This window comes from Eufriesea mexicana, unplaced genomic scaffold, assembly GCF_001483705.2.
Source record: "Eufriesea mexicana isolate 0111107269 unplaced genomic scaffold, ASM148370v2 scaffold452, whole genome shotgun sequence".
NCBI classification, from domain to species: domain Eukaryota; kingdom Metazoa; phylum Arthropoda; class Insecta; order Hymenoptera; family Apidae; genus Eufriesea; species Eufriesea mexicana.
Genome location: NW_016908612.1, coordinates 215,292 through 241,302, shown reverse-complemented (window position 1 = coordinate 241,302; position 26,011 = coordinate 215,292). Strand labels below are relative to the sequence as shown.

The window sequence follows — 26,011 nt, the reverse complement described above, 5'->3', positions numbered from 1 at the left end:
TTGAACTTTTAAAATACTATCTAAATTCTTAATTGAAATAATTTTCATAAAATTCTATATACTTCTCAAATAATAATTTAATTCTATCATTTCGTATTTATAGAAATTATAAGTTCTGGAACCAGAAATTATTTTCGAAACTTATATATAATTTTTATTTTCCGAAATAACTCGTTCATTAAAAAATAGTCTATGTATTCGAAAATATGATGATCCCTTGGAATAGTATCCAATTTTTAAATATTTTCGCGTGATATATTATTTCCTTAAATATTCCAAACTACTTTAAATAATTTTTCCAAAAACGTTATTGTTGGTAACACTTTCTAACGCTTTATTTAGTTCATACTCCCATGGAAAATTTGTTAACTTCGCATTGAAATATTCCAACATTTGCACAAGCTTCCAATTTTTATAATTTTTGGCAAAGAAAAAAGCACTCTGAATTTTTATATTAATAATATTCGAGTAACTATTCGACAAATATATATTACAGAAAAATTTCTTCAAAAACTATATCTTTGACACGATGATTATACATATTGTACGTAGTAGTAATTCCTATGCATCGACCTAATAATCCAAAATTAAATACCACAAAATCAATAACCTAAACAACATCCAATTAACTCCAACTATTTAATCGAATCAACGATACGTATCAATCTAACCTCTCATTTCTTCATAAATATTTCCACAAATACTTTCACAATTAGACGTTACTTCTTCCTGCACAGTTACATAACATCTGCACAGACGTCTTACGTAAACAATTACAAAACAGTTCGCATTAATACAGTCATTATATTCTCTTACCCATAATTCGCAACGAATTCAACGTATAAAGTACAAAGAAACAAATACTCTCGTTCTTACCTGTTTCGTTGCAGAATCAATGAGCCTTACGTAGATATCCTGCACCTGTCTGACACCTGCAACAAGAACACGAGAAAATTTAGGTGACGCAAAAACCGCGAGAACTTATCTATCATAATCGAAACCAAAATGGAAACCCTTGGAAGTTAAAGAAATAAAAATAAAAAAAAAAAAAATGGAATTATCCGAATTCTTTTTCCACTGGAAAAGTGAAGTAAATACACGAATACCGGATTGCACTCGTTTCGTTTCACGATGTCGATGCATATTGCAATAGGTATATATAGAAGACAGGAGTAGCGAATGGTCTTGCAGGTTGAAAAGATAAATAGTTATGCCCTTTTTGGAACCGAAGACAGTTTCGAATAGGTTTTTTTCGGTTAATATAAAGACAACGCTGCTCTTTATTCAATTTACCCCGCGAGTTTTTCAGCGATTCGGTAAGAAGGCCCATTAAGTTAAGAGCGTTGCGCGCAGGCATTTACGACGGATGTGCATGGAATACGACGAATACGGAAACGAGTCCAAATTCTGACAAGTTCGGCGCCGCTGAAAGGGACTGTCCCAGAAAAACTTACATATTAAGGAGCATTTAAGGTGGACGACGAGGTAAGCGGCCTGATCGCATCCCCGGGGACGTATGCACAATCTCCGTTGTTTTTGCATGGACCCAGCCCGTACTTTGTACAGACGAGTACCGACCTCACCGACCAGATCGCTATGCAACGAGCCATCGCGGCGAGGCAAATTCTTGTACGTGTAGTGCGTTAATTATTTTCGCGACCTTAGTTTCGCCAGGATCCGTGCCCGGTCTGCTTCGCGGAACTAACATTGCAAATCACCCGGATGCTTCATTGGCTTGTCAAAATTAACCCTTCGCACTCGAGAGGTGACCCTCAGTCACCATTTCATCAAATTTGGAAGATCGATATTAATTAATATATCGATTTCAATTCCTTCGCACTCGAGAGGTGACCCTCAGTCACCATTTCATCAAATTTGGAAGATCGATATTAATTGATATATCGATTTCAATGTAAAATAATTCTACAATTCTATTATTATACAATTATTTATTTACTGCTCAAAAAAGTATCGTCAATTTTTAAATACAGAATCCTTGATTTTCTACTCTTCTCTAGCCAAAAAATCGTCGAGTGCAAAAGTTTAACAGTCTTAGTATAAGTTAACTAAATCTGTTACCATAGTATAACTGGAGCAACCCTTCTGTTAGTCTGGGATTCTCCAAGGTTCCGTAAATCTAGTGTTAACCGTTACAAGTTACAATGGCCTGCTTCGTGTTTAATAAATTTCGTATCGTTGGAACACCAAACACAGAAAATAGCGTTTACACGAAATTTTTTGACAAATTTTTGTTGAAGGGGTTATAACGCAAAGGCTATCCCGCATAACGCTATCATTTTTACTTATAATTCCTATTTGAGGAATCGATTGTAGAACTCGTGAAAGCAATAAAAAGAAAGAAGGAACAGAAAGATTCGTAAGATCGTGCGAAAAGCGTAGAGCAAGATTGTAACTGTCGAAAACTCGAATGGTAAGTAGTTCCAATTATCTAGAATTAGATAGAATGGGACAATAATATCTTTATCTTCCAACGAAAAGCACGAAATATATTTACACGAAAAATAATAACGCGATATTATATTCAAATGATGAATCAGTTCTCTCTTTTCATTTTTCCACTCTCTGTCTCGCTTCACCTATTGGTTCTAACTCTTTGATTCCTCTGTAACGATTGACTGCTCTAGGACACTCTTCGAAGCATCATTTACACTGTGTTAAAGGGGTTACAACGCAAAGGAATAGAAGTCAGTGGAAAACTGTGGAAAAACTGTATAGATCTTTATTGAACGGGCGAATGGTTAGAACTGGCCTGTTTAGGGCCTCGCAGGTCAAAGGTCGTCTTCAGAAGACTGGTGACACAAGACAGAACACAGGGGGAAGGGATCACCCCCACACCGCTGGAATGTAGAGTTTACTTCACCATTGAATTTTACCATAGCAATTTTCTTTACTCTTTGGGTAATAATCTTATGTGTAATATGAAAATTTGGGCCTTGGTTTCAATATTGGGAGTTGAATATAATTTCTAATTAGTCAATTGGGAAGTAAAGTTTTAAAAATTTTATAAATTGGAACGTGAAAAATGAAAATTATATTATTAATCTAGAATTTCTGGTTTAAAGACAAAAATTGGGAACAAATTATTAGTATAAATATTAGTATGTATATAGAATACGTAATTGGTAGATATACATACGTAATTTTGTACACATATATGACACATTCGTGTAACTTCATAAGTGTACTGTATTATCTTTGTATAGTGTGCTAATAAAGTTTCAGAGATCATAAATTTCACATATATTGTTGGAAGAAGAAACTCCGAAAATAGCGTTTAAATAAAATTTTTTGGTAAATTTTCGTTTCTCTTTGTGTTCTTTTATGTAATATATGTAATTTTTATGTAATAGGATGATGTGATAGGATAGGAAATGAAAATTATATTATTAATTTAGAATTTCTGGTTTAAAGACAAAAATTGGGAATAAATTATTAGTATGTATATAAAATACGTAATTAATAGATATACATATGTAATTTTGTGCACATATGAGATACATTCGTGTAACTTCGTAAGTGTACTGTACTATCTCTGTATAGTGTGCTAATAAAGTTCCAGAGATCATAATCGCGCGTATTCTAGGTCCGAATTGAATTTTCTCGGAAAATTGGAAATCCTATTTACGTGTTCTGCAGATGAATAAAAATTGAAATAAAAATAATTTTCGTAGAGTTTCCTTTCCCTAGAATATTTTTAAAATCTCAATAAAGAATTTCCCAGATGATCAAAGTCTAAAATAAAGACTACCTCTTGTAAAAATTTTTAAAGAAACTTCAAAAATCGTAAGCATGAGTTCTCCAAGTGATCAAAACCTAGAATAAACATCCATCTTTATACCTATTTTCAAAAAGGTCTTCAGAAAATTACAAGGATTGCAAATGATCCAAAACTGAATTAAACCTCTACCTTCATAAAATTTCCTAAACATATTTCACGAAAAGTAATAACCACTAATTTATTCGATGGATTCAATGGATGAATGATGACCAAGAATTAAAATAAAATAAGGAGAATTAATTCTCTAAAACAACCTGGAAAATCTTAATCGCAAACTCACCAAGCGAACGAAAATGAAAATAAAATTCCACCTATCTACAATTTAGTAAAGTACTAAAATTTCTAAAAATCCAATTCACCCAGAAAATCGTAACCAGGTGAAAAAGAAATTTATTTCGCTAGCTAATGGAAAACCCAGAAGCTCCCTGTTTAAAATTTACGCGAACGGCGTTTTAATCATGCAAAATTGCCACCATTAGCTATCGCTTAATTTGTTATTACCTACTACTTGGTAGGCCGATGGTCACGGTTTATTACCTCGAGCAAGCAATTTTGTCGCGTCGATCGTATTACCGCGTTATTGCTATCCGTTATCGGCGTCGAACCACCCAACGATGTTTATACACATTCCGCGGTGGCAAGTTTTCGAAACAGTTTCCACCCATCCGGAGGGAACCTGGTAATCCAGGGGTGTATTTTGGACAGACACCCCCGTGGCTTCCGGCCTCGCGTGTCCGGTAAGCCAGGTAATCCCGACATAAGACTCCCAGACCCGCCGGCTACTAGGGACCAGACTCACGCCGCATAACGTTACCATGGATTACGATACTCCGGCCGAAACTAGCTCACAAATTACCTCGAGAAACCGTCGCGGCTTTACCGGAAGTTACACGCGCTTCGCCATGTTCACTCGTCTGGGTTAGGCTACGATTATACCGAAGCGAGGAACGAGGATGGCGCTGAGGTTAGCGTCGCGACCGAATCAAACCGATGCATCGATGTAAGTAGTGCTTCCAATTGTTGCGTAAGGGGGTCTAATAATATTCAAAAAGAACTGGCCCGCTAATACTCTTTCGTAACAACTGTCTCTCAATGACTCCTCTCAACACACTGTCTAGGGACTGTCTAGGAACTGTCTAAGCACTGTCTCGTACGCTTCGCGACCTGGCCTTTTAACACTAGATTTACGGACTGAGTCAATTTGACTCATTAAAAATTTGATTACTGTAAATATAGAAAACATAAATATTATTTTTTAAAAACACACATTGGTTTTTAGTTACGTCATTAAATATACGTAAATGTTGATTCCTCTCCCCTGCAGACCCTTTCATTTCGCATTATCGAATGTGGTATACCTATTTTTACGGCTGTGAGACAATTTGACTCATAAAATGATTTAACAGTTATTCGCATAATACATGAAATTTATAGCTTACATCAGGCCTGGGCAACTTTTGCAACCGTTTATAAAAGCAAGCCTAATAAAAAAGTTTTACTACTTAGTTCGAGACATAAAAATATAATAATTGAAAAAATAAAAATCTTATTCTGGAAACAGTAATATTTTAGAATAGCACCAAGTATGGCGTGGATATACTTGACCAAATGGGTCGAAAATATAGCGTTAAAGCAGGCTCTCGCAGATGGCCTCTACAAGTTTTCTATAATATTTTAGATTTAGCAGCTATAGATGCTTGGATTGTATATAAAGGGACCACTCGAGTAAATATTTCGAGAAAAGATTTTATTTTCCAATTAGCTGAAGGGCTAAGAAGTAAATATACAGAAGATGTGGAGAACACTTTCATTCCATTGGCAAAAATTCATGCTACTGACGTACGGAAGAATTGTCAAGTTCAAGAATCATGTAATAGTAATAGATGTAAGAGCCTTTGTGCTAAATGTAATAGAAATGTTTGCGGAAAATGTATTTCAAACAGAGTTTATATGTAAAAACTGTTTTCAATGAATTTTTTAATAATAAATCCTTCATTTAAATTAATTTGGAACTATTTTCTTTGCAGAAAACTTCAATTTTCTGATATGAGTCAAATTGACTCACTTCAGTAAAAATGGGTGTATAATCAACATCCGTAAATCTAGTGTTAAAGATGGGCCTCCTTTGTTCATTGATCGCGGATCAAGGGGATCGCTGCTTCGATTTTGCGACGCCGGTTATCATTGCTTCGTGCTTCTCACTCATACCGCCTTATCGGTAACAGGAGCTCGCCTAATCTTATATATTCTTACAATTGTAAGTTAACTTTGATATAACATTTCTTTCGCAAACATCTTACGCCTATGTTAACGTATCACGTTACCGAATTTGGAGGTTGGTAATAATTTTGGGAGTGGATCATAGAAGAGTGGGTATTACTAGCAAGAGTGTAGGCAAAACAAGTGAAATACCCCTCTTGCCCCTCAACGAGATGACTTCTTTTCAGCAACGCAGGGTAAGTGATTAGGGTGTTTTTCGATGGAGTGGTTAAAAAGATCTCAAACAAAATAACATAATATAGTAGTGCAATTGCTCCATAGTAGTGCATCGTGCCATATAATAGTGCATAGTGCAAATTGCTGACAGTGTAGTTACATTAGAGATGATAGTTCGTTGATTCGGATGATGTTGAAACGTGCTATCAGGAACACTATTGCGAACAATTTTTTAATATATTGTGAGAGATAGTTGTTGATGTGGGATCAGAAGATTAACACATTGAGCGCCGTCAACATATGACATTTAACCCTTTTGCATCCAAGCGCGGAATATTCCGCGAGCCACGACTGTCGTTTATCACCGAGCGCGGAATATTCCGCGAGCCACGACTGTCGTCTATCACCGAGCGCGGAATAATCCGCGAGCGGAATGGAAGTTTGTTTATGAGTGCGGTGTGTGTTTGAAGTACCTGGTTCACCGATATTACGGGGAAAGAGGCATGATTGGGAAGGAAAGCCTAAATGTGAAAAAAGGACAGAATGAATGGTTTAACACTAGATTTACGGAACCCGTCAATTTGACGGAAAGGTTGCTCCAATTATACGATGTTAACAGATTTAGTTAACTTATATTAAGACTTAATATAATATATAATTGTTTTTAAATTAAACTAATCGTTAAAGAAAAAAGGCATATAGTTTCCTTTACCTGTCAATTTGATAGGTGTTCTTAGAAATAAGTATACAGGTAGCGTTCGTAAACCTAATGTTAAATAAGGGTGCAAGGGCGCGAGCGAGTCAGAGTATTCAGTAAGTCCAAGTCAGTCTAACAATTCAGTTTAAGACAGTCCTTCAGTCAGTCGAAGAATGTCCAAAATCTAAGAGTTTTCAGTCAAAGACAGTGTGTCAAAGCGTCTAAAGTCAGTTTAAGAAAAATCAGAAGAGCGTGCTCATAGCGAATCTCAGTAATGAGTTCGACTATAACAATTACTATAATATATTTAATAAAAATAACAAACTTGAAAAATGTCTAATATGCTGTATTTCATACAAATTTGAAACACTGTATCGACAAATATCAAATATATTACGAAATATATATTGCAAACGCTAATGAAATAAGAAAATATAAAATCTTAAAAATGGCTGATGAAATGATATTCATAAGAATTTGGAAAATTCGCGAAGAATTCGCAGGACAAATGACCCTGTCGGCGGTGGTATGGCTACGAAAAAAGGCCCAAGAGAACCTATTTATGAATATCGAGCTTCGAAATTTGATCAAATGGCAACTAAAAGGCAACTCTTTTGGCTAGAGAAGAGTAGAAATTCAAAGATTCTCTATTAGAAAACTGACGACACTTTTCTGAGCAGTAAATAAAGAATTGTATAATAATAGAATTGTAGAATTATTTCACTTCGATACCTTTTTATTGTATAAAAATCGTGTCGTTTTTCTGAGCAGTAAATAAAGAATTGTATAATAATAGAATTGTAGAATTATTTGACTTCGATACCTTTTTATTGTATAAAAATCGTGTCGTCGATATCAGATTTAAAGTCAGCCAATATCCTAACCTAACCTAACCTAACCATCCTCTTGCACATTTCCTCACCGTCACATGAACAAAATCCCCTAGCCCGGCATCGTACGCGTAGCTGAATTTATTTAAAATACAATTTGAAATACAATCAGCTTCGTAATCTGGCAAAAAGCTAAGGATAATGCGAACAACAGGAACACGATTGTACGATGTTCGACTTGGCGAATGATCACGAGTGGCAGAAAAACAAGACACCGGGAGCAGTTCATAACCGCGGTGAATGGTAGAAACCGCTAGCATTCCGCTCTAATGACAGAAATCGTTTGAACCCCGCAAAACAGCTAACAATTGATCGTCCTCGAGCAGAGCGATTTCCAATCAGCTCGCATAATCGACGTTCCATTGTACACGGCAGATCCTGACATCGCTACTCCCTTGCCCGAGGTAGCTCGGTAAAATCGCCTAAGTTTGCTACTATAGCGAAGCGACGAGAAGAGAAGCGAATGAAAAGGTGAGTCGCGAAGTTGGCAGAGCGATGCCATGCAAGTTTATAGTCAAGCGTGGGCAAACTCGAATAAAATGCAACGACAAACCATTTTTCTCAGCTATGTCTCGAGTCATCTTTGACCGATTGTGAACATCAGAAGCTCATGTTTACGGAAAATATTGCAATTGAATGTCATTTATTCGGGTTATATGATGTAAAACACAGGGTCAGGAGATGGTCAGTGCATCCTGTTAATAGAGGTAGGCAAGAAAATAGGGAGATGTATTGTTTATGTGCAGAATTGAATATTCTAAATATTTTAAAATGGAGATTGTAACACTCAATCACCGGTCGCGTTTCAGAAATGGTCACAATTTAAAGCCACAATCTCACAATTTAAATAGCTCAAATAAAATGTGTCAAACCTTTACTACGTCCAAAGTTATTATATTTAGAGTTCGGGTTATAGTGAAGTTATAGTGTTTCACTATAACAATATTCGAGTGAGAGGTTGTGTGCAAGAATAATACATGGAAGTCATCTTAAATAAAACAACATGGATTACGTGTGATAATACCAGTTATAATAATAGTAATAATATATAATTACATAATTTTATTTCAATAAAGGTCAACGTTAATAAAGTAACTAGTTATTTTGATTGCTGTGGTAGTTTTAATATTATAGTAACTACAGCATATTATTAAATAAAGATTTCTGCTAATCATAGTAACGATATATTACTTATTAAATTAGCCAAAAAGTAAGGTTAGTATATTCAGGATAAAACAGTATCTAGTCACTTTTTTTAAAATAAAAGAAATTTCTATCAAATTTTAATTCGTAACATTTAACCATCTTAAAGTAACTGTATAATTTTAATTCACATGTTACTATGCATAATTGACAAATATCCGATACTATTCATTGGCTAACCTAATATTTAGTACAGCTCTAATCCTCTGCGCTTCACTGGCGCCACCACGCAGATATTGATAACCATCAACGCGTTATTTAAATTAATTTTGACTGAGAAAAATAAAATACTTCAATATAAATAAATTCTCAGATATCCATAACATCCACATTTCCAAAATTAATCTTCTAGTCTACAAAATTTCTTGTATTAACTCTTTAGGGCACGCTGGGATTAATAGCGTCCCACCATTTTGGTGCACCGTAATGCATTTTGGGACATTATTAGTCCCGTCTCAGAATATTTCAATAGCTACACGCGCATAGGTTTATATTTCGTCTTATTTACGTTAAGCAGTTGGTAATACCTTCGACAAACATTATAAATGTATTCGCTCGTGTTTTCAGCATTCAAAATATCAGTACAGGTTCATCAATTCTTGCAAGCTCAAGGTTTATCGCGACAATCCTTTTTTCCTGGTTTTATATTTTTACATCACGCGATTCCTTTATTTGTAAAAGTATACCAATTTTGTTTCATTTAAGACGCAATCAAATTTCTATGCAACATGGATCTATTTTATTATCTGAAATTCTGTGCCGCATAGAGTTAAAGTATAGTAAGTGGAAGATACGAGGAATTAGTTAGGCTTCCTAACAAAGACGATGCTAAGGCAGGTTTTATGTTAAGTGGAAGATACGAGGAATTAGTTAGGCCTCCTAACAAAGACGATGCTAAGGCAGGTTTTATGTGAAAAATCGTAAATGTAAGATAATTTTTATAAAAATTAGCTCTATACTAATTTTGCTTCATTTAAAACGCAATCAAATTTCTATGCAACGTGGGTCTATTTTATTATCTGAAATCCTGTGCCACAAAGAGATAACCCTTTGCACTCGGCGATCTTTTCGTTACAGAAACATAGTAATTCCAAGCCTTCCTGCCATAAAGTCGACGATATTTTCAAAACCGTAACTAAGAAGTGCAAATTAATCGTAAGACATAGAATTATTTTACGCGTCGTTGGACAATTTTCAATTCGAGATATTAATCAATAATGATCTCTAGAATTCGATTAAATGGTGACTGAGAGTCGCCTCTCGAGTGCAAAGGGTTAAAAGGCAATAAAACGTCTACACAACATGGACCTATTTTATTATCCGAAATCCTGTGTCAACAAAGACTTAAACGAGGCAAAACAATTTCCAAAGTCCAAACCGTGAATAATTCCCGTGAAGTGGAAACTTGAAAAAGGTGTAGCAATGTACGATCTCCAAATTTCGAGGCTGCTTCCTACCAGTGGAACTCGTACTTATGGTTGAACCGTGTTCTCCGAAATCTGGTACAAGACGCACGAAACTTTTGTCCGGTCTGGAAGGCTGGCAGAGCGAGGAACGCGGCGTCCTACAAAACGCGCGCGTGTTCATCGGATAACGAAGATTGTCTCCATTCTCGAAGCTTGGTATGTAAACAAGACGGTATAAAATCAGTGGTCGAACGAGCGAATTCATTTATGCAAGTACGCCGATGCATCTTAAGGGGGCACGATTACCAGCGCGAGGCTGTGACATGCCACGTGAACGTACGTATACATTTATCACAGACACTGCGGCGACTCGTGATCATGCCACGAACCACGACAATAAAGGCAAAAGATGGTGAAGAAGGTACGTAAGAAGCTGTATCGCGTGCCAAGTCCTGCTGAGAGGAGGCAGATAGATCCGTTCGTATTAGCATAACTAGGCAACCAACTTCAACGCGTACAAGAAGTGATGGAAGAAGCGGACACCACCCATTTTATTCCTCCGATCGGCATCCTTAATCAGCGGCGCTCTTATTACGAGCCGTTATATTCCGCGGCCCAACCACTCAGCTCACTCTATTTCTACGTCTCTCTTTCTCTGAATGACATCTGCCTTTATACGTGCATCCTCGTCCGACCTGGGACACCTTGCCCACATCGCGAGTACCTTGCTCCATCTTAGAGGCGCAAGGACATCGGAACGCAGAGTGGAAGGGAGATGGAGAACGGGAATGAAAGAAACGGAGCGAAATGGAAGAGACGCGGAGGAAGGGGCGATGATAAAAAGAAGTAGAACCCGGTATGGAGAAGCGCTGTCGTCACTCGAACGTTAGGCCGTGTTCCTCATTTATTATTTAATTATAGATTTATTGCGCCTGTACGAGTGATCGGTGACGCGACGATGCGCAGATTCGATGGCCGACCGAGTGGGGGGAGAAGATGACGAGCGCGAGCGCCAGCTAGCGGCAATTTGTCTCCGTGATATAGAAGCTGCGCCGTAAAGTATTTCGTGCATGAAACTTTTATAGAGTGCGCCTCGAGAGTCCGAACAGAAGACCGATCTCCGGATCGAGGCATAAATCAGAGCCGCGACGATCCGCCGATTCACTCTAAAGGACATAACCGGTGCTTCGATAGAAGACGTATGGGCTCCGTTATATCGTAACATTTCGTTGCATCACTTGCTTATTGGGAAGCCTTCGTTTCTCGGGATGGGTCGACCATGTTTTATCGTGATCTGCATTCGAATCGCCTAATGAATTTCCTCTCTACCACTGCTTCGTGAAATTTCGCGTAGCAAAACATGATAAATTATTACACGGTTACTCAATTTTTAGGTTAAGTTCGCGAAACTCTTACATCTTCGTAACGCTATTTCGTATCTTGTTATCCATGACAAAGTTTTACATTTCTATTCGATTAAATTTTAACTTTCGGCGATTTTACTTATGATTATCTCGTCTAATGTTCGACAAGAGTCGTAAGCGTGTCAATTTGACCACGTAATTCTTTAAACGGGTGTACTTCTTTCCGACACATCAGGGGATTGGAATATATTATCGAGAGAATAAAAATTCGAAGATACAGAGTTATCGTTGCCCAGAATAGCGATAATCTTAGCATGAGCAAGGATAGGCAACGATGCAAATGTGACCGCAAGACCATGGACTACGTCGCAACTAGATGCTGCGCATGGAATCGCATTCCGATACACAAATCTGTCCCGTGGCATGACGATAGAATTGTGAGATGTGGAAGAAACGAAGAGGGAAATTGCACGGAGGCAAATACGTCTCCGGTTATAGAGTGAATTACGAGTATCGTGGACAAAAGTTGCACGGAATAGAATAAAAGTAGGGGAGCTAGGAATCTAGGATCCCTAAGGTGCCCATAGGTATTCCATAGGTTGCAACAGTTAGTTATTTCTTGTTTGCAATGTTGGCAACACGTTTTAGTGTCCATAGATGGCAGGGCGGCCCCTCAGTCAGTTGTGCCAACGCAAAAATCTCGCATTGATTGATCGGCTCGCAACGGCGGAGGCAAGAAAGCTGATGGTATGAGCCGCGGAAAAGAGAAAGGGGCGGCAGGGAAAGGGGCAGGAAAGGGGACGGAAAAGAAACGAGGGGAGGAGGCTCGCGAGAGAAAGAGGCATGAGAATGAACAAGAAATGAAGATAAAGAAAGCACCGCGGAGGTTGACGTTGTTCCCGGTGTACACGGGATGAAAAACCTCTGGAATGAGAGCCAGCAGATAGCGCCTTGTGGCTTTTTAATATGTTCATAATACGGCCACCAGTTTTTGAAGGGCCTGTTGCCTGGACCACCTCTAGATCATCGACTTCTTTTGCTCCCTTTTCTCCGTGTTTCTCTTTTCCTTCGTTCGTTCACGCACAGACGTTCGAACGCTTCTTCAAGACGGAAACTGAACCCTTTTTGCCGAACCTGGGCCAGTGACATAAAATATGTCTCTGTTGCACTCGGGCCTCGAAAGTTCCTCAGCTTTTTAGCGGCCCTGAGAGACTGGGTGTCTGTGCGGAATGTTGATGGCCCGTCATCGTCGCTTCGACCGGGCCAATGCCTCGCTCACTCTTCCAATATGCGCTAAGCGTTTACAGATTGGCATAACGCGTTGCGAGCTGGTACACATGCGCAGCGAGCTCTTCTGCGTGTCGATTGGTCACCGGTTCTATCACGTCCAACTTTGCTCTTCGTATGTGCCAGCAACCGTGTTTACGATGTTTATATACACTTGTCGATGCTTCTTTCTTTATTTTATATCGATTCTAGCATTCCGAGGCGAGTCTATATATCTTTCGTGTGCATATGCTGTATATCATCTTTGAATTCTACATAATTGTTTTATTATTTTCAAAATGCATTTAAATTCATTACAGGGAGACAGTAGACTGGCAATGTTCGTGGTTTGATCATGGGGAACCTAGCTGATGAGTTTACCTTCTGTTCAGATGCATCTCGGTACTAACACTACTGGCTTGTGAGAAGTACTCGAATATAATATACACTGATAATAACAGTTAAAATCGTGTAACGAAAATAAATAGGTATATACGTATAAATACCGGTATTTCTATACGACGTAATATTAATTTTGCCCCAGCGACAGATAAATATAGTTTTCACTATATTTCTCTATATTTTTACACATCATAGACTAAGTGCTCCCTACTTACCACGTCCCTATATAGCAATAAGTGCAACTACCTGTAAATTACCTGTAAACTACGCGTACTCTGTCTCAGAGTCTTTAGTTTTATAAACCTAGGTTAACCACTATTCCTATTTATACTCTCAAGGATATTTGTTGTATTTGTTATTTGTTATGTAAATACCCAGAGGCTTTAATAAACGTATGTTGCAAAAAAAAAATAATTTTGTCAAAAGTAACTGCAGAAATAAAGTGTGTAGAATAAGTTTGGGTCAGGTTAAAACCAAATTGGTACGAGGAATAATTAAAAATGAGAGCAATCTATTAAAAATGACAATTTATTGATACTTCATCACGGGTTTCAATAAGGCCTTGCCTGATGTTTTGACATAAAAAATACGTTTCTATTCTTTTTAAATAAAATTTTGGACCATCTTCCCAGCTCGTGAGCCACGCATTTTATTATAATCTACTGTACTTCCTGTATAATTTTTACATATTAGGAAAATGCATTATAATTGACTCGTTCTTGCAAATCTCGCGTTCCTCTATTAACGAAGTTTAAATATACCCGGTTAATTCCTGCCGTGATATCTTTGATATATGCACATTTTAGAAACACGGTGAACCACAATTTGGTATTCATAAATTGATACGATGAGTCATAATTAACATGCTTCGGTTTACTCACCGTTGGAGTACAGCAGATGCAGGCTATAGTGGACGCCATTGTTCGTTTTCTGTCCCTCAGACTCCTACAAACAAATACATAACAAGTTACTATCACATTACTTATTACTTATCATATCTTTGAAGTCAATTAGTCCTTTTTCTATAATTCAAAACTGATAGTATTCTTGGTACATAGCAAAGGAATTATATATAGAAACTGTACACTCATACGTCTGTTACGTTCAACAGATAAAATATATATGTGTTTGTTAAACTTAGGAGTTTAAAAGGATAATATATATTTAATATAGCAAGAAGAAAATGTCAGAATTATATTAATAAAATTAGAAAATCATTCAGCGAAATGTATGTATATATGACATTTAACCTGTTAGCTACCACGATCCCCATTTGGTGATTTTGAAATTTTACTTACACTACTCGGTGCCAAAAATATATTTGGTACACCTGACAGCTTAGTTTCATTCTATATATATCAGTCAACATTGTACGTAGCAAAAAGTGTGTATACTGTGCTTCGTTTCAATACAACGAGCGAACAAATTTGAAATTCGCGTGTAAGTTGAACGGAACAGAATTGTCATATTTGAAGCATTATATTTTTCGTTTGGTTTTTATATTATAATGAAACAACGTACATAAATATGTAATTTGGAGGTTATAATAACGATTTGTTACCCACTCAGTCTTTTGTTTTTTATTGAAATGATTTTATCGATCATTTTATAACGATACCCACTTTGGGACTTTGCCAAAAATATCAAATATTTTCAAAACAAAACATAATTTGAATATAATTATACTGTTACGCAACCTTTCGTGCATATATATATATAACTTATCCGACTAAAAATGTCATAAAAAGAAATTTGGCAGTTAATGGGTTAAAGTACATTTATTAGAGATACGGGTCACGGTGGCGCTAGTTACTTAATGGCAAATCGCCTTAGGGATATCATAGTAGTAAAAAATAAATCAATAACCTACCAAAATTTTTTATTTTTTAATTAATTATACTTTTTACTGTTATTATATATCGCATTCGAGTAGATTTCTACCTATCGATGCAACACGTTAGGAAAAAATTCGCTATAGGTACACCTAGACATTACATTGCATATTCTGCAAAACAATTTTATAATTTTACTGATAATTTTACTGATGTCATTTCACAGATTTTAGTTTAACGCGCATATTCCACTCATGTACTCAAAGCAGCGGACATAAATATTCGAATACTACCATAATACTTGTACGAGTACGCATACACTGCCAGTAAGCTACTAAGTAATAGGCACTATACCCTCGTAACGAAGGAATTAATCAAAGCATCGTTGAATTAGCAAGCAAAGTAACACGGGAACTGAAGAATCCAAAAAATTCGATTAAATTAATTAAAACGAGGATGAACTGCATTTGATAAATACACCAGCCCGTTCTCACTCACGAGACTTATCATCCAGAAGATTAAACGCGCCAACGTCTGACAAAGTCCAGGTCTATCCATTAATCCATTAAGCCTACACAAGTGAATTTCAATGCGAAATCTCGTTAATCTCGCGAAATTCGGCGCGTGCTTAAATCGCTGGAAAGGAACGGCGGGTACGCGAAGTAATAGAGATTCAACCCCGCGCGTTCTTCACACCCCGTTCTATTTTAATTAAGTGCACCGTGACGTAACTCTTACGCTCGATCTGCTCCACCTCACGCTAATTATTAATTTCTTGATGTGCCGGTAAGAGCCGTGCCATTACGTATGGCGTGCGATGCATAATTATCATCCTGCCCTGTTGACGAGTCATGCGTGCATCGCGCCATATGCCGCAGTCGCGGTAATGCATTTTCAACTACCTACCCCTGAAACACCCTGGACTCGAAACAACCCCTCGCCCCCGGCTCGTGGCCACGACATTTAGTCGTGCATACAATCTTTCGAACCGAGAACAACGACGAGACCAATCGATAGCACGGGAAATTAACATGATTACCTAGATCATGTCAATTTCCCATTGGCCGAGCGCCTCGATCATTTAGGATAATTCTTCATTAACGTCCGTAGAGTAATTTTTAGTTGTGATATTAATAATTTATGTACTGGAACATGATAATTTATGTAGTCATTATAATAAAGTTTGGAAATGTTTTGAGCTGAATTATTCTTTTTTGGTTAATTATTATAGCTGTAATAAGTATTTGTGTTATAGTAAAATTATTATAACTATTTTGCAATTATTATAATAAAGTTCGAAGACTTTTCAAATTCCTAATTTTAATTTGTTGAATTAGGGGATTTTTTAAGTTAAGTCCTCTAATTCTTTTTGATTAATTGTTATATCTAATTGTTATATTAACATGATTACCTAGATCATGTCAATTTCCCATTGGCCGAGCGCCTCGATCATTCAGGATAATTCTTCACTAACGTCTGTAGAGTAATTTTTAGTTGTGATACTAATAATTTGTGTACTAGTATATAATAATTTATGCAGTCGTTATAATAATGTTTGGAAGTGTTTTGAGCTGAATTATTCTTTTTTGGTCAATTATTATAGCTGTAATAACTATTTATGTTATAGTATAGCTATTATATCTATTCTGCAATCATTATAATAAAGTTCGAAGACTTCAAATCCCTAATTTTAATTTGTTGAATTTGGGGACCTTTTAAGTTAAGTCCACTAATTCTTTTTGGTTAACTGCTATATTTGCTGCAACTATTTATAATGGTATAAATATTGTAACTAGTTTGAAATTATTATAAGAGACATTACAGATTTTTTCGACTTATCATCTTATTTTGTTAAGTTTGGGAATTCTTTAATTTTCTAATATTATTTTGTTAAATTCTTTTGCTTAATTGGTAATGATATGTTCTATTATTAATGTATTAAACAGTTAGTAATATTTCTCTTTCACTGTTCTATTTATGAATATTGTGGCAAATGTAAAGAAACATTTGTAGAAAATATTATTTTTTTAAATAAATCAGTATTATAATATTCCAAAACGAATGTAAAATTTATATTATGCGACCATTGTCATCCAATCTAATTTTATTCTACGACTACTAATGACAATATACAATTACTTATCGAAAGTATTCAAAGGTTCCTATTTTTTTAAAAATTCTTTCTTGTAATAAATCACTATTATATTCTTTGTGTACAAATATAAAAATTTACTATATTCTGATTATCATTCCGATTCTAGAATAACTAAGAATGATATAGTATTCAAACACTGAAAAGACTGAAAACTATGTTCACAAACTTTTTAGAAAATGGAGAAAATGATCGACTATATGAAAGTCAGAAAATAGCAACATAGTAATTAACTCTAGAAATGCCAAAGTAGTCAAAATACATAGTTTAACATTTTATTTGCAATAAAGGAATCCTCACACGATTTTATATACATTTTAGATAACAAGCTTGACACTATACTCTCTCAAACACTAAAATAACTGAAAACTATGGTCACATAGTTTATGGAAAATAGGAAAAATGATTGACTACATGAAAGGCAGAGAATATTTAATTAACTCTAGAAATGCCAAAGTAGTCAAAATACATAGTTTCAAAATTTTATTTGCAATAAAGGAATCCTCACACGATTTTACATACATTTTTGATAACAAGCCTGACACTATACTCTCTCAATATATTTTTTCAAACTGCTATTATACAAAATCCTGAATAAGAAAATATTTTCCTATGCCTAAATATTTGATAAATATCTCCACATTTGCACCAGAAAAATTTTCATGGTACAAATACCTTCGTCCCATAAATTTCATAATTCAATTTCATTTCAATCCCTGCTTACGTTACGTCAAACCCTCATTTCGCAATTATATACGTATATAAAATTTAACTCAATAAATTCGACAGCCATTATCACCGTAAAAAATTGAAAAACCCAGGCATAGCAACAACTATAAAATACTATTTTTCGTGACATTCGACACACCAAAAAATTCCATAACTCGTTTCAATCCCTGCTTACATTACCTCAAGCTCTCGTTTCTCAATAATATACGTATATCAAATTCAGCTGAATAAATTCGTCAGCCATTATCACGGTCAAAAATGGAAAAACCCACGAATGACAACAACTATAAAATACTATTCTTCGTGATATTCGACACGCGAAAATTAGCCGGGTCATTCGTAATAGTATCGGAAGCAACGAGATTATATTTCAATCTTAATCACAATTTACTCACAACGTTGCCCCGCAATGAACACTGATTAATGAGCCGTAAGTACATGTAAATACATATACTCGTAGAGGGTAATTACGCAAATGAAGCTAAATACGTAGTCTCATCGCCGGTCGGTTTCGTTAAAACGAGCAGGAATAAGGTGGCATTTTTCTATCGAGGCTTGATTACGGTACACCGGATAATCGTCGTTAGTTCGTCGGTAGATCGACATCATTCTTCCCTTTTTCCTCCGGCCGTGTGTGCACGCATTAAGCTCTTTCCTGTCACCGGCGTTCGTCGCGGCCATTAATCTTTAAATTCGCCAGCGCACGATGGACGTTAATCAGGTATATACGCGGGTCGCTCGATCCACGACTACTTTTTAATTAAACACGAATAAAAAGCGGATAGAACGGGGAACGAACGCGGAGACCCTGTATTTACGTAGGGCACCCAGTTTCCGGGAACTGCGTGCTCGCCATCCACCGCTGACACGCTCTATTTAGAGGCCTCGGCGTCGCTTATTACTCGCGATTAGCGATAGCAATGCAACCACTTCCAATTTCTCTATACATATCACGAACAGTTCCAATCACTACGAATACGACTCAAAATATTGAACTCTGCAAGTCTTGAGTCTTGCTATAGAGATTAAATCATCATTGAACAAATTATTCCAACGGCTAGACTGCTCTGTTCGTGGATGTACATAGTAAAGTACTGTAAATTGGAAATATCTCTAGCCATAACTGTACTACACGTTGATTATTCTAGGATTGCTGTGGAATTTAAATCATCAGTGAACAAATTAATCCAACGGCTACAGTACTGTGATAAGTCTGAAGGCTTCAAAGTCTTGATAGAATCTTTGAGGCTTCCATGACAGTTCTCGTTTGATAGAATCGGTTCAAATTTAGGAAAGGACAGGGAGTAACAGAAATTTCATAACTAGTCAAAACTAGTGGTCGTGAACTCTGAAAGTCTTGAATCTTAAGTCTCGAATCTTCCAAGTCTTGATAGAATCTTTGAGGCTTCCATGACAGTTCTCGTTTGATAGAATCGGTTCAAATTTAGGAAAGGACAGGGAGTAACAGAAATTTCAGTGTCAAAGCTACTGATCATGAACTCTGAAAGTCTTGAATCTTAAGTCTCGAATCTTCCAAGTCTTGATGGAAACTTTGAGGCTTCCATGACAGTTCTCGTTTGATAGAATCGGTTGAAATTTAGGAAAGGACAGAGTGTAACAGAGATTTCAGTGTCAAAACTAGTGGTCATGTTATATTATTTAACAGTACCATCGAAGCTCTGAAGGCTTCCAAATCCATCAAGACTTTCAGGACTCGGGACTCGAGACTTCTAAAATTCTCAAGAGTTCTAAGCTTCGAATGAAATTAGAAACTATCGGAGCCTTCACAGTCCAAAAACTTCGAATCTCTCGAACATAATCGCGATAACTTCGTCCACTGATGTCTACTAATGTAATACCATCCATGGCATCCGTTTACCAACAAATAAACAATGAAATAACAAATACATATTTATAGAAGAGAGCTCTAGGTCTAGTCACTCGTGTATAGATCCCCATTAGAAGTAGAAATTAAAAAGTACAGGTAAAATCTGATTAAAGTAGATACACGATAGATACATCAGTTTCATTATTCTAGTGGTTAATATTAAAATTTCGTTTTCATCCAAGTTCGTTTTGCTCTAATTATTTTGCATAATTATTTCTGAAAATGTATATCGTGCCTAGGTGTGTCTTCCTTTATTAAAATTCAAACAGGAGGTAAAATATCAACAAAAGATTCGAACCACTGATTGCTACTGACGATGAACAGGATAGCTGATCAATCGACCAGGTAGAAGCCACTTAAATAATTGGACATGATAAAAATATGGAAATAAATCCACGTTATCTGTGAGTAGAGGAGTAGAGGACAGGAGTGGGCACGCTTATGCACAAACGGCTACTCGACACCGGGGCTGATCTATGCTCGCGGTGCACGACCCTAATTAATAGGGAAGCTACGCGATGCAACTGTCCTATGCTCATGTGAATTATACATATAGACGTGCTCTTACGGAGGATAGGCAGGAATGGAGATATCAAGATAGCCGATGCAAATCGAAGAGAAGGAATAGAAAGTACACTTGTTCGCTCTGACTCACAAACGAGTTGGTTTAATGGCCTCCTTGCTAGTCTGCGTTTTCGTCATTTGCGTTTCAGGTCTTGGGTTATAGTATGCGCTTGAGTGGCGTGTTCAGGGTGTTCAGTGGAATTTTCAGAATCGATGAGATGGGGATTATATTAAATATCTGATTTTAGGGCTGATTTTAGGATTTCTCGTGTTACCAATTTTTGAAATGGAGAGTTAGTCATAGAAAGATTTAACTTTCATACATTTTATTTTATTTAAGTGTAATATTTATTATAATGATGAAGAAGTAAATTTTACTTGTGCTTGAAAATATTTATTGACAAAGGGAAAGAAATATAATAATCATTTAACAATTTTCATATAATCCTCAAAATTAAAAATAGGATTTATGCAAGATATTGAGAAAAATTTAAATTTTGGAATATGTATATTTTAGAGCAAATTTTACTTGTGCTTGAAAATATTTATTGACAAAGGGGGAGAAATATAGTAATCATTTAACAATTTTCATATAATCCTCAAAATTGAAAATAGGATTTATGCAAGATATTGAGAAAGATTTTAATTTTGGAATATATATATTTTAGAGCAAATTTTACTTGTGCTTGAAAATATTTATTGACAAAGGGGGAGAAATATAGTAATCATTTAACAATTTTCATATAGTCCTCAAAATTAAAAATAGGATTTATGCAAGATGTTGAGAAAAATTTTAATTTTGGAATATGTTTATACTACAGAAGATAATGAATATAGAAAATTTTGTTAATAATTTCTTACCTTGTGTCAATAAGTATATTTCTATAACTGGTTTTTGGATTTATTTCGTACAAAATGATATGTATAAATTATTATGAACAGTGTTAGTGAAATGTAAATATTGTTAAATTTACTTTATCACACTTATATCGAATAGACTTGTGTTTATATAATATTAACACGAGTATAAACAATTTTTATGATCTAGAAAAATTACAGGGAAAATTAAATGAACGTATTAATGTTAAATTTAATATTTGCAATCTTTGCTCGGCGTTTCATTTATTAAATTATATTGATATATATTATAAACAGTTTAATAAATATTGCAAATCATTTAATAGATGAAATTCTATGATAATTAGAATAAGAGACACCTATTTCTAAGTAACTTAAAAATTAAAAAATTCTCAGTCTCCAATTTACAAAATAAAAAAGTACACTCCAAATGAAACAGAATAACATTTATATTCCAATCTTTTATCCGAAAAACCACAAACCATATCACGTCTCAATAAATCAGATTTACTATGGTCCCCACGTAAGCCACGAAAAAAGGCAGACCACGAAATAGCCGACATTAAATAAAAACGGAACGAAAAAGAAGGAAGAAAAACGGAAAATAAAGGATAAGAATAACTCGTATGGAAGAGAAATTTTCCACTGACTTATAAATATCGTCGACAAATCCCATAACCTTCCTATTCGGTCTTCTACAGCCTAATTCCAATAGGTCCCTGGACAACCTCCATATATACACCCTGTCGGAGCAATTCATCGTGATACCAAGAATCTGGATTTCTGTCATGTATTTGACATTTCGAGTGTCTAGCGATATACACTGGTAATCGATTTACGATGTACAAACTCGAAACTACTGCTAGTTGCTGGCATGAGTAGGAAGGGATACGCGAGCATTCGCATGGTCGTCTGTCCGAACAGTTTCTGCCAGTGTAGCGATTTCTTTTGCGCAAGAATGAGCGCTGAGCCGCGTGTGGCAGTCAGCTTTTCCTTAAACAGCTATACTAATTGACCAATAGAAAGTGGAGCTCTAACGATGACCGTGCTGACAATCGCGTCCCGTTCCAGAGCGTTCGCACGGGGTCGCGACAGCTCTTCGTACACGAGCCGAATGTCCTTTCCTCGTCGATCAGTCTAATCTCTAATCGATACCGGACGCAGACTGGACGTCTGGATCGCGATCATAACCGAGTCCTCACGTTAATTGAAAGATCACTCGAACGACGGGGTTTCACTGTGATGGAAAAGTGGATAACCGGATGTTGCCGGCTGGGGGAAAAAGTCGATTGGAGAACGTATTTAGAACGATCATGGACTTAATTTTTCTTGCTTTCGATAATTATCCGTGAAACGACGAATTAAATGTTTCACGGAATGTGATACACGGTCTTTTCTCTGCTTTTGTCAGATGATACAGAGTGCTCTAGAGCTTTGTGAAGAGGAAAGAGAAAATCGAAGAGATCGAAGGATCTAGACACTACTGGAAATGCTAGATGAATTTTATATAATTTTCTTAGTTGCGATAATTATCCATGGAATGGAAAATAAAGTGTTGGATACGATACAAGGTCTTTTATTGATTTTTGTTACCATAGATAGGATCTTAAGTCCGAACGTGTGGCATTAAACGAGGAATGAAGAAGCAAAGAAAGATCTAAACACTATTCAAAATATTAAATGAATATTCGCAATTAGAAAATGGGAGTATTTCTTTCAAAACAGAATTTCTCTTATTGGGATCGAAGAATAAAAGATTTTCTGAAAATGTCGAGAATTTCTATTTTTCCCTAGGAATATCACCAAATAAAATTGTAAAACTATTAAAAACAGGTAGAATGTAATATAATTATAAAACCTCTATTTCCATTATTTTGGAATAAAATATTTGCATCAATTATTCAATAATATACGTTATTCAATTACTTAATGAGATTTTCTGAAAATGTCGAGAATTTTTATTTTTCCCTAGGAATGTAACCAAATAAAATTGTAAAACTATTAAAAACAGGTAAAATGTAATATAATTATAAAACCTTTATTTCCATTATTTCGGAATAAAATATTTGCATCAATTATTCAATAATATACGTCATTTAATTATTTAATGAGAAAACATAGTGAAGTTACTAAATTGCAGTGTCTAACTGTATTATTTTAACTGTTTTAATCAATTTTAACCTAATATTAACGTATAAATATCGTTTTATATTTTCCTTCAAATTGTTGTTCATATCTAACATAAATTTATTGATTTAAATTACGGGAAAAAATTGAAAAATCGTTACAGGAATGAATAAAATGCGTGGTTGAAATCACCAGAAGTCACCGTTACGTGTCAATCTCGAAGTATGAAAACAGCCTACTCGAAGAAATCTGCATTTACAATTGATTGCAGCTAATTAATGCTCTGAGAAAAATGTGATCTCGAAGACTGGAAGAACGAAACACGTATAATGACTTCATTCACGGGAATTCTTGTCATTTCATTGAATGCAATGAAGATAGGTTAGATTCTCGATACGTAAGGAAGTTGCAAATCAATCGACATTGACATATTAAACCCGATACATAACCAATGCTCCACTGAAATTATGATAATTCAACCACATTTACGCAGAACTTTTATTAACGACTGTTCGAGAATACTTCGATTCAATTTACCATAATTACTAAATAATTGCGTGATACTATAACTACATCGATAATTATGAACAAGAATCTAAAAAAATCGAATATTTCACTTATCTTGTATTACCTACATTTACTTTACAACAATATATGACTATTATGCCAGAGCAGCAAAAAAAGGAATCGTTAAATTAAGGTTATGTAAAAATTGGCTTTGTAACTTCTCTACGAGCAAAACTTTGAATATTTCGAAACAAAACACTTTCGTAATCACAGACAAGTGAATTACAATATCCGTAAATATCGAGAATGCTTTTGATTGGTTTTACACAATTCTCTCCTTACCAGAAATAAAGCAGCACCAAGTCTTCAAAACGAATCTTGTTCACTTCCATTTCAACGTTCCACATAAGCACACGGAAATAGCAAATCAAAACAAAACTTATAAACATACGCTTGTAATATCACGTTCGAGGTTATAAGCGGGCGTCAAATATTTCGACAACGCGCGAAACGAATGCACGTCTTGTAACGCTATCTACTGACAAACGCACCGAACTTTTTTGTCCAGTCGGTATTTGTTAATTATGACGCAACAGTGGTAAACAGAAACGCGAGTGAGTCAGTTGCATGGTGCGGCGGTTAGCGTAATCGAATAAAAGTTATTCACTCGTGAGGCTATTTTCAACGGTGGAACGATTTAGTAACAAATGCTCGGTGTGATACGATCGGCGATAGAAAAAGGGAGACACGACGGACAGAAGAAAATGGAAAGCTAGGTTATTATTCGTAGGTCGCTCGACTCGCGTGACAACATCGATGCTCTTACGATCGCGTTCGTCCATTTCTCACGCGGCCAATGGATTTTCGCCTGTCGGACTAATTGCTGGAAAAGCTGGAGGTGTATCCCGCCGACTATCGATATGTATACGTATAGGCGGAGCCGTTTAATATTTGACGTCGCCCCCGATGGAAACGGCAATTATCGAGATAAGCGTACGCTCGCACGATATTCCCTGATGTCATAAAGGTCCACCTCGCCTTTTTCCACTTAACCTCATGGGAAAACAGGTACTACGATGTGCATTGAAATTCCAAAGTTGTCACTCGACGCCATCGCTTGTTTTTAACTTGATATTGACGAATGATTCACGATTTTTTAGGCTTCCACGAGTGATATACGAAGACTCGGTAGAAATATCTGGTTTGAGGTTATTATTCATTCTGTGAGTACAAAATTGTTTATTATTTATTTTTATCCATTATATTTGATTTAGTAACAGAATGATATTTAAAGTTTAATATTTTTAACCGAATTTTAATTTTAATCTGTGTAATCAAAATTTTATTTATATGAGAGGTTATGTATGAGAGCAAAAGACTCTCATGTGAAAAGACAGAAACAATAATTGATTATCTGTAATGGAATAATTAAAAATTGTTTCATTATTTGTTTTTATTAGTAGTTCTTTCTGTTGTTATTTATTAACATACTATTGTATAGTAAATTGAGATGCATTTTGTATTCTCAGCATGAGAATTATTATATTTCATTGAAATATCAATTTAACCCTCTGTAATGAGAATATGATTTAATCTCTGTTTATTTATAAGAAGAAAGCTTGTGGTTCATTATTATTTCTTTTTGTTAGCAGTTTCTTTCTGTTGTTATTTATTAATATACTATTGTATAGTAAATTGAGATACATTTTGCATTCTCAGAATGAGAATTATTATATTTCATTGAAATATGAATTCAACTTTCTGTAATGAAAATTTGATTTAATCTTTGTTTATTTATAAGGAGAAAGCTTGTGGTTCATTATTATTTCTTTTTGTTAGCAGTTTCTTTCTGTTGTTATTTATTAATATACTATTGTATAGTAAATTGAGA

General features: G+C 35.6%; 1 protein-coding gene across 1 annotated transcript in view; it reads right to left on the bottom strand.

Moving 5' to 3' along the window:
- Window positions 1-26,011, bottom strand: part of LOC108545507 (uncharacterized) — a gene marked incomplete at its 3' end in the record, with an annotated part of 247,049 nt that overhangs the window by 21,212 nt on the left and 199,826 nt on the right. Inside the window, exons 6-7 of the mRNA XM_017897169.1 lie at window positions 14,345-14,408; window positions 877-932 (exon numbers count right to left, since the gene is read on the bottom strand). Coding sequence (XP_017752658.1) covers window positions 877-932; window positions 14,345-14,408 — 120 coding nt within the window. The remainder of the gene's footprint in view (window positions 1-876; window positions 933-14,344; window positions 14,409-26,011) is intronic.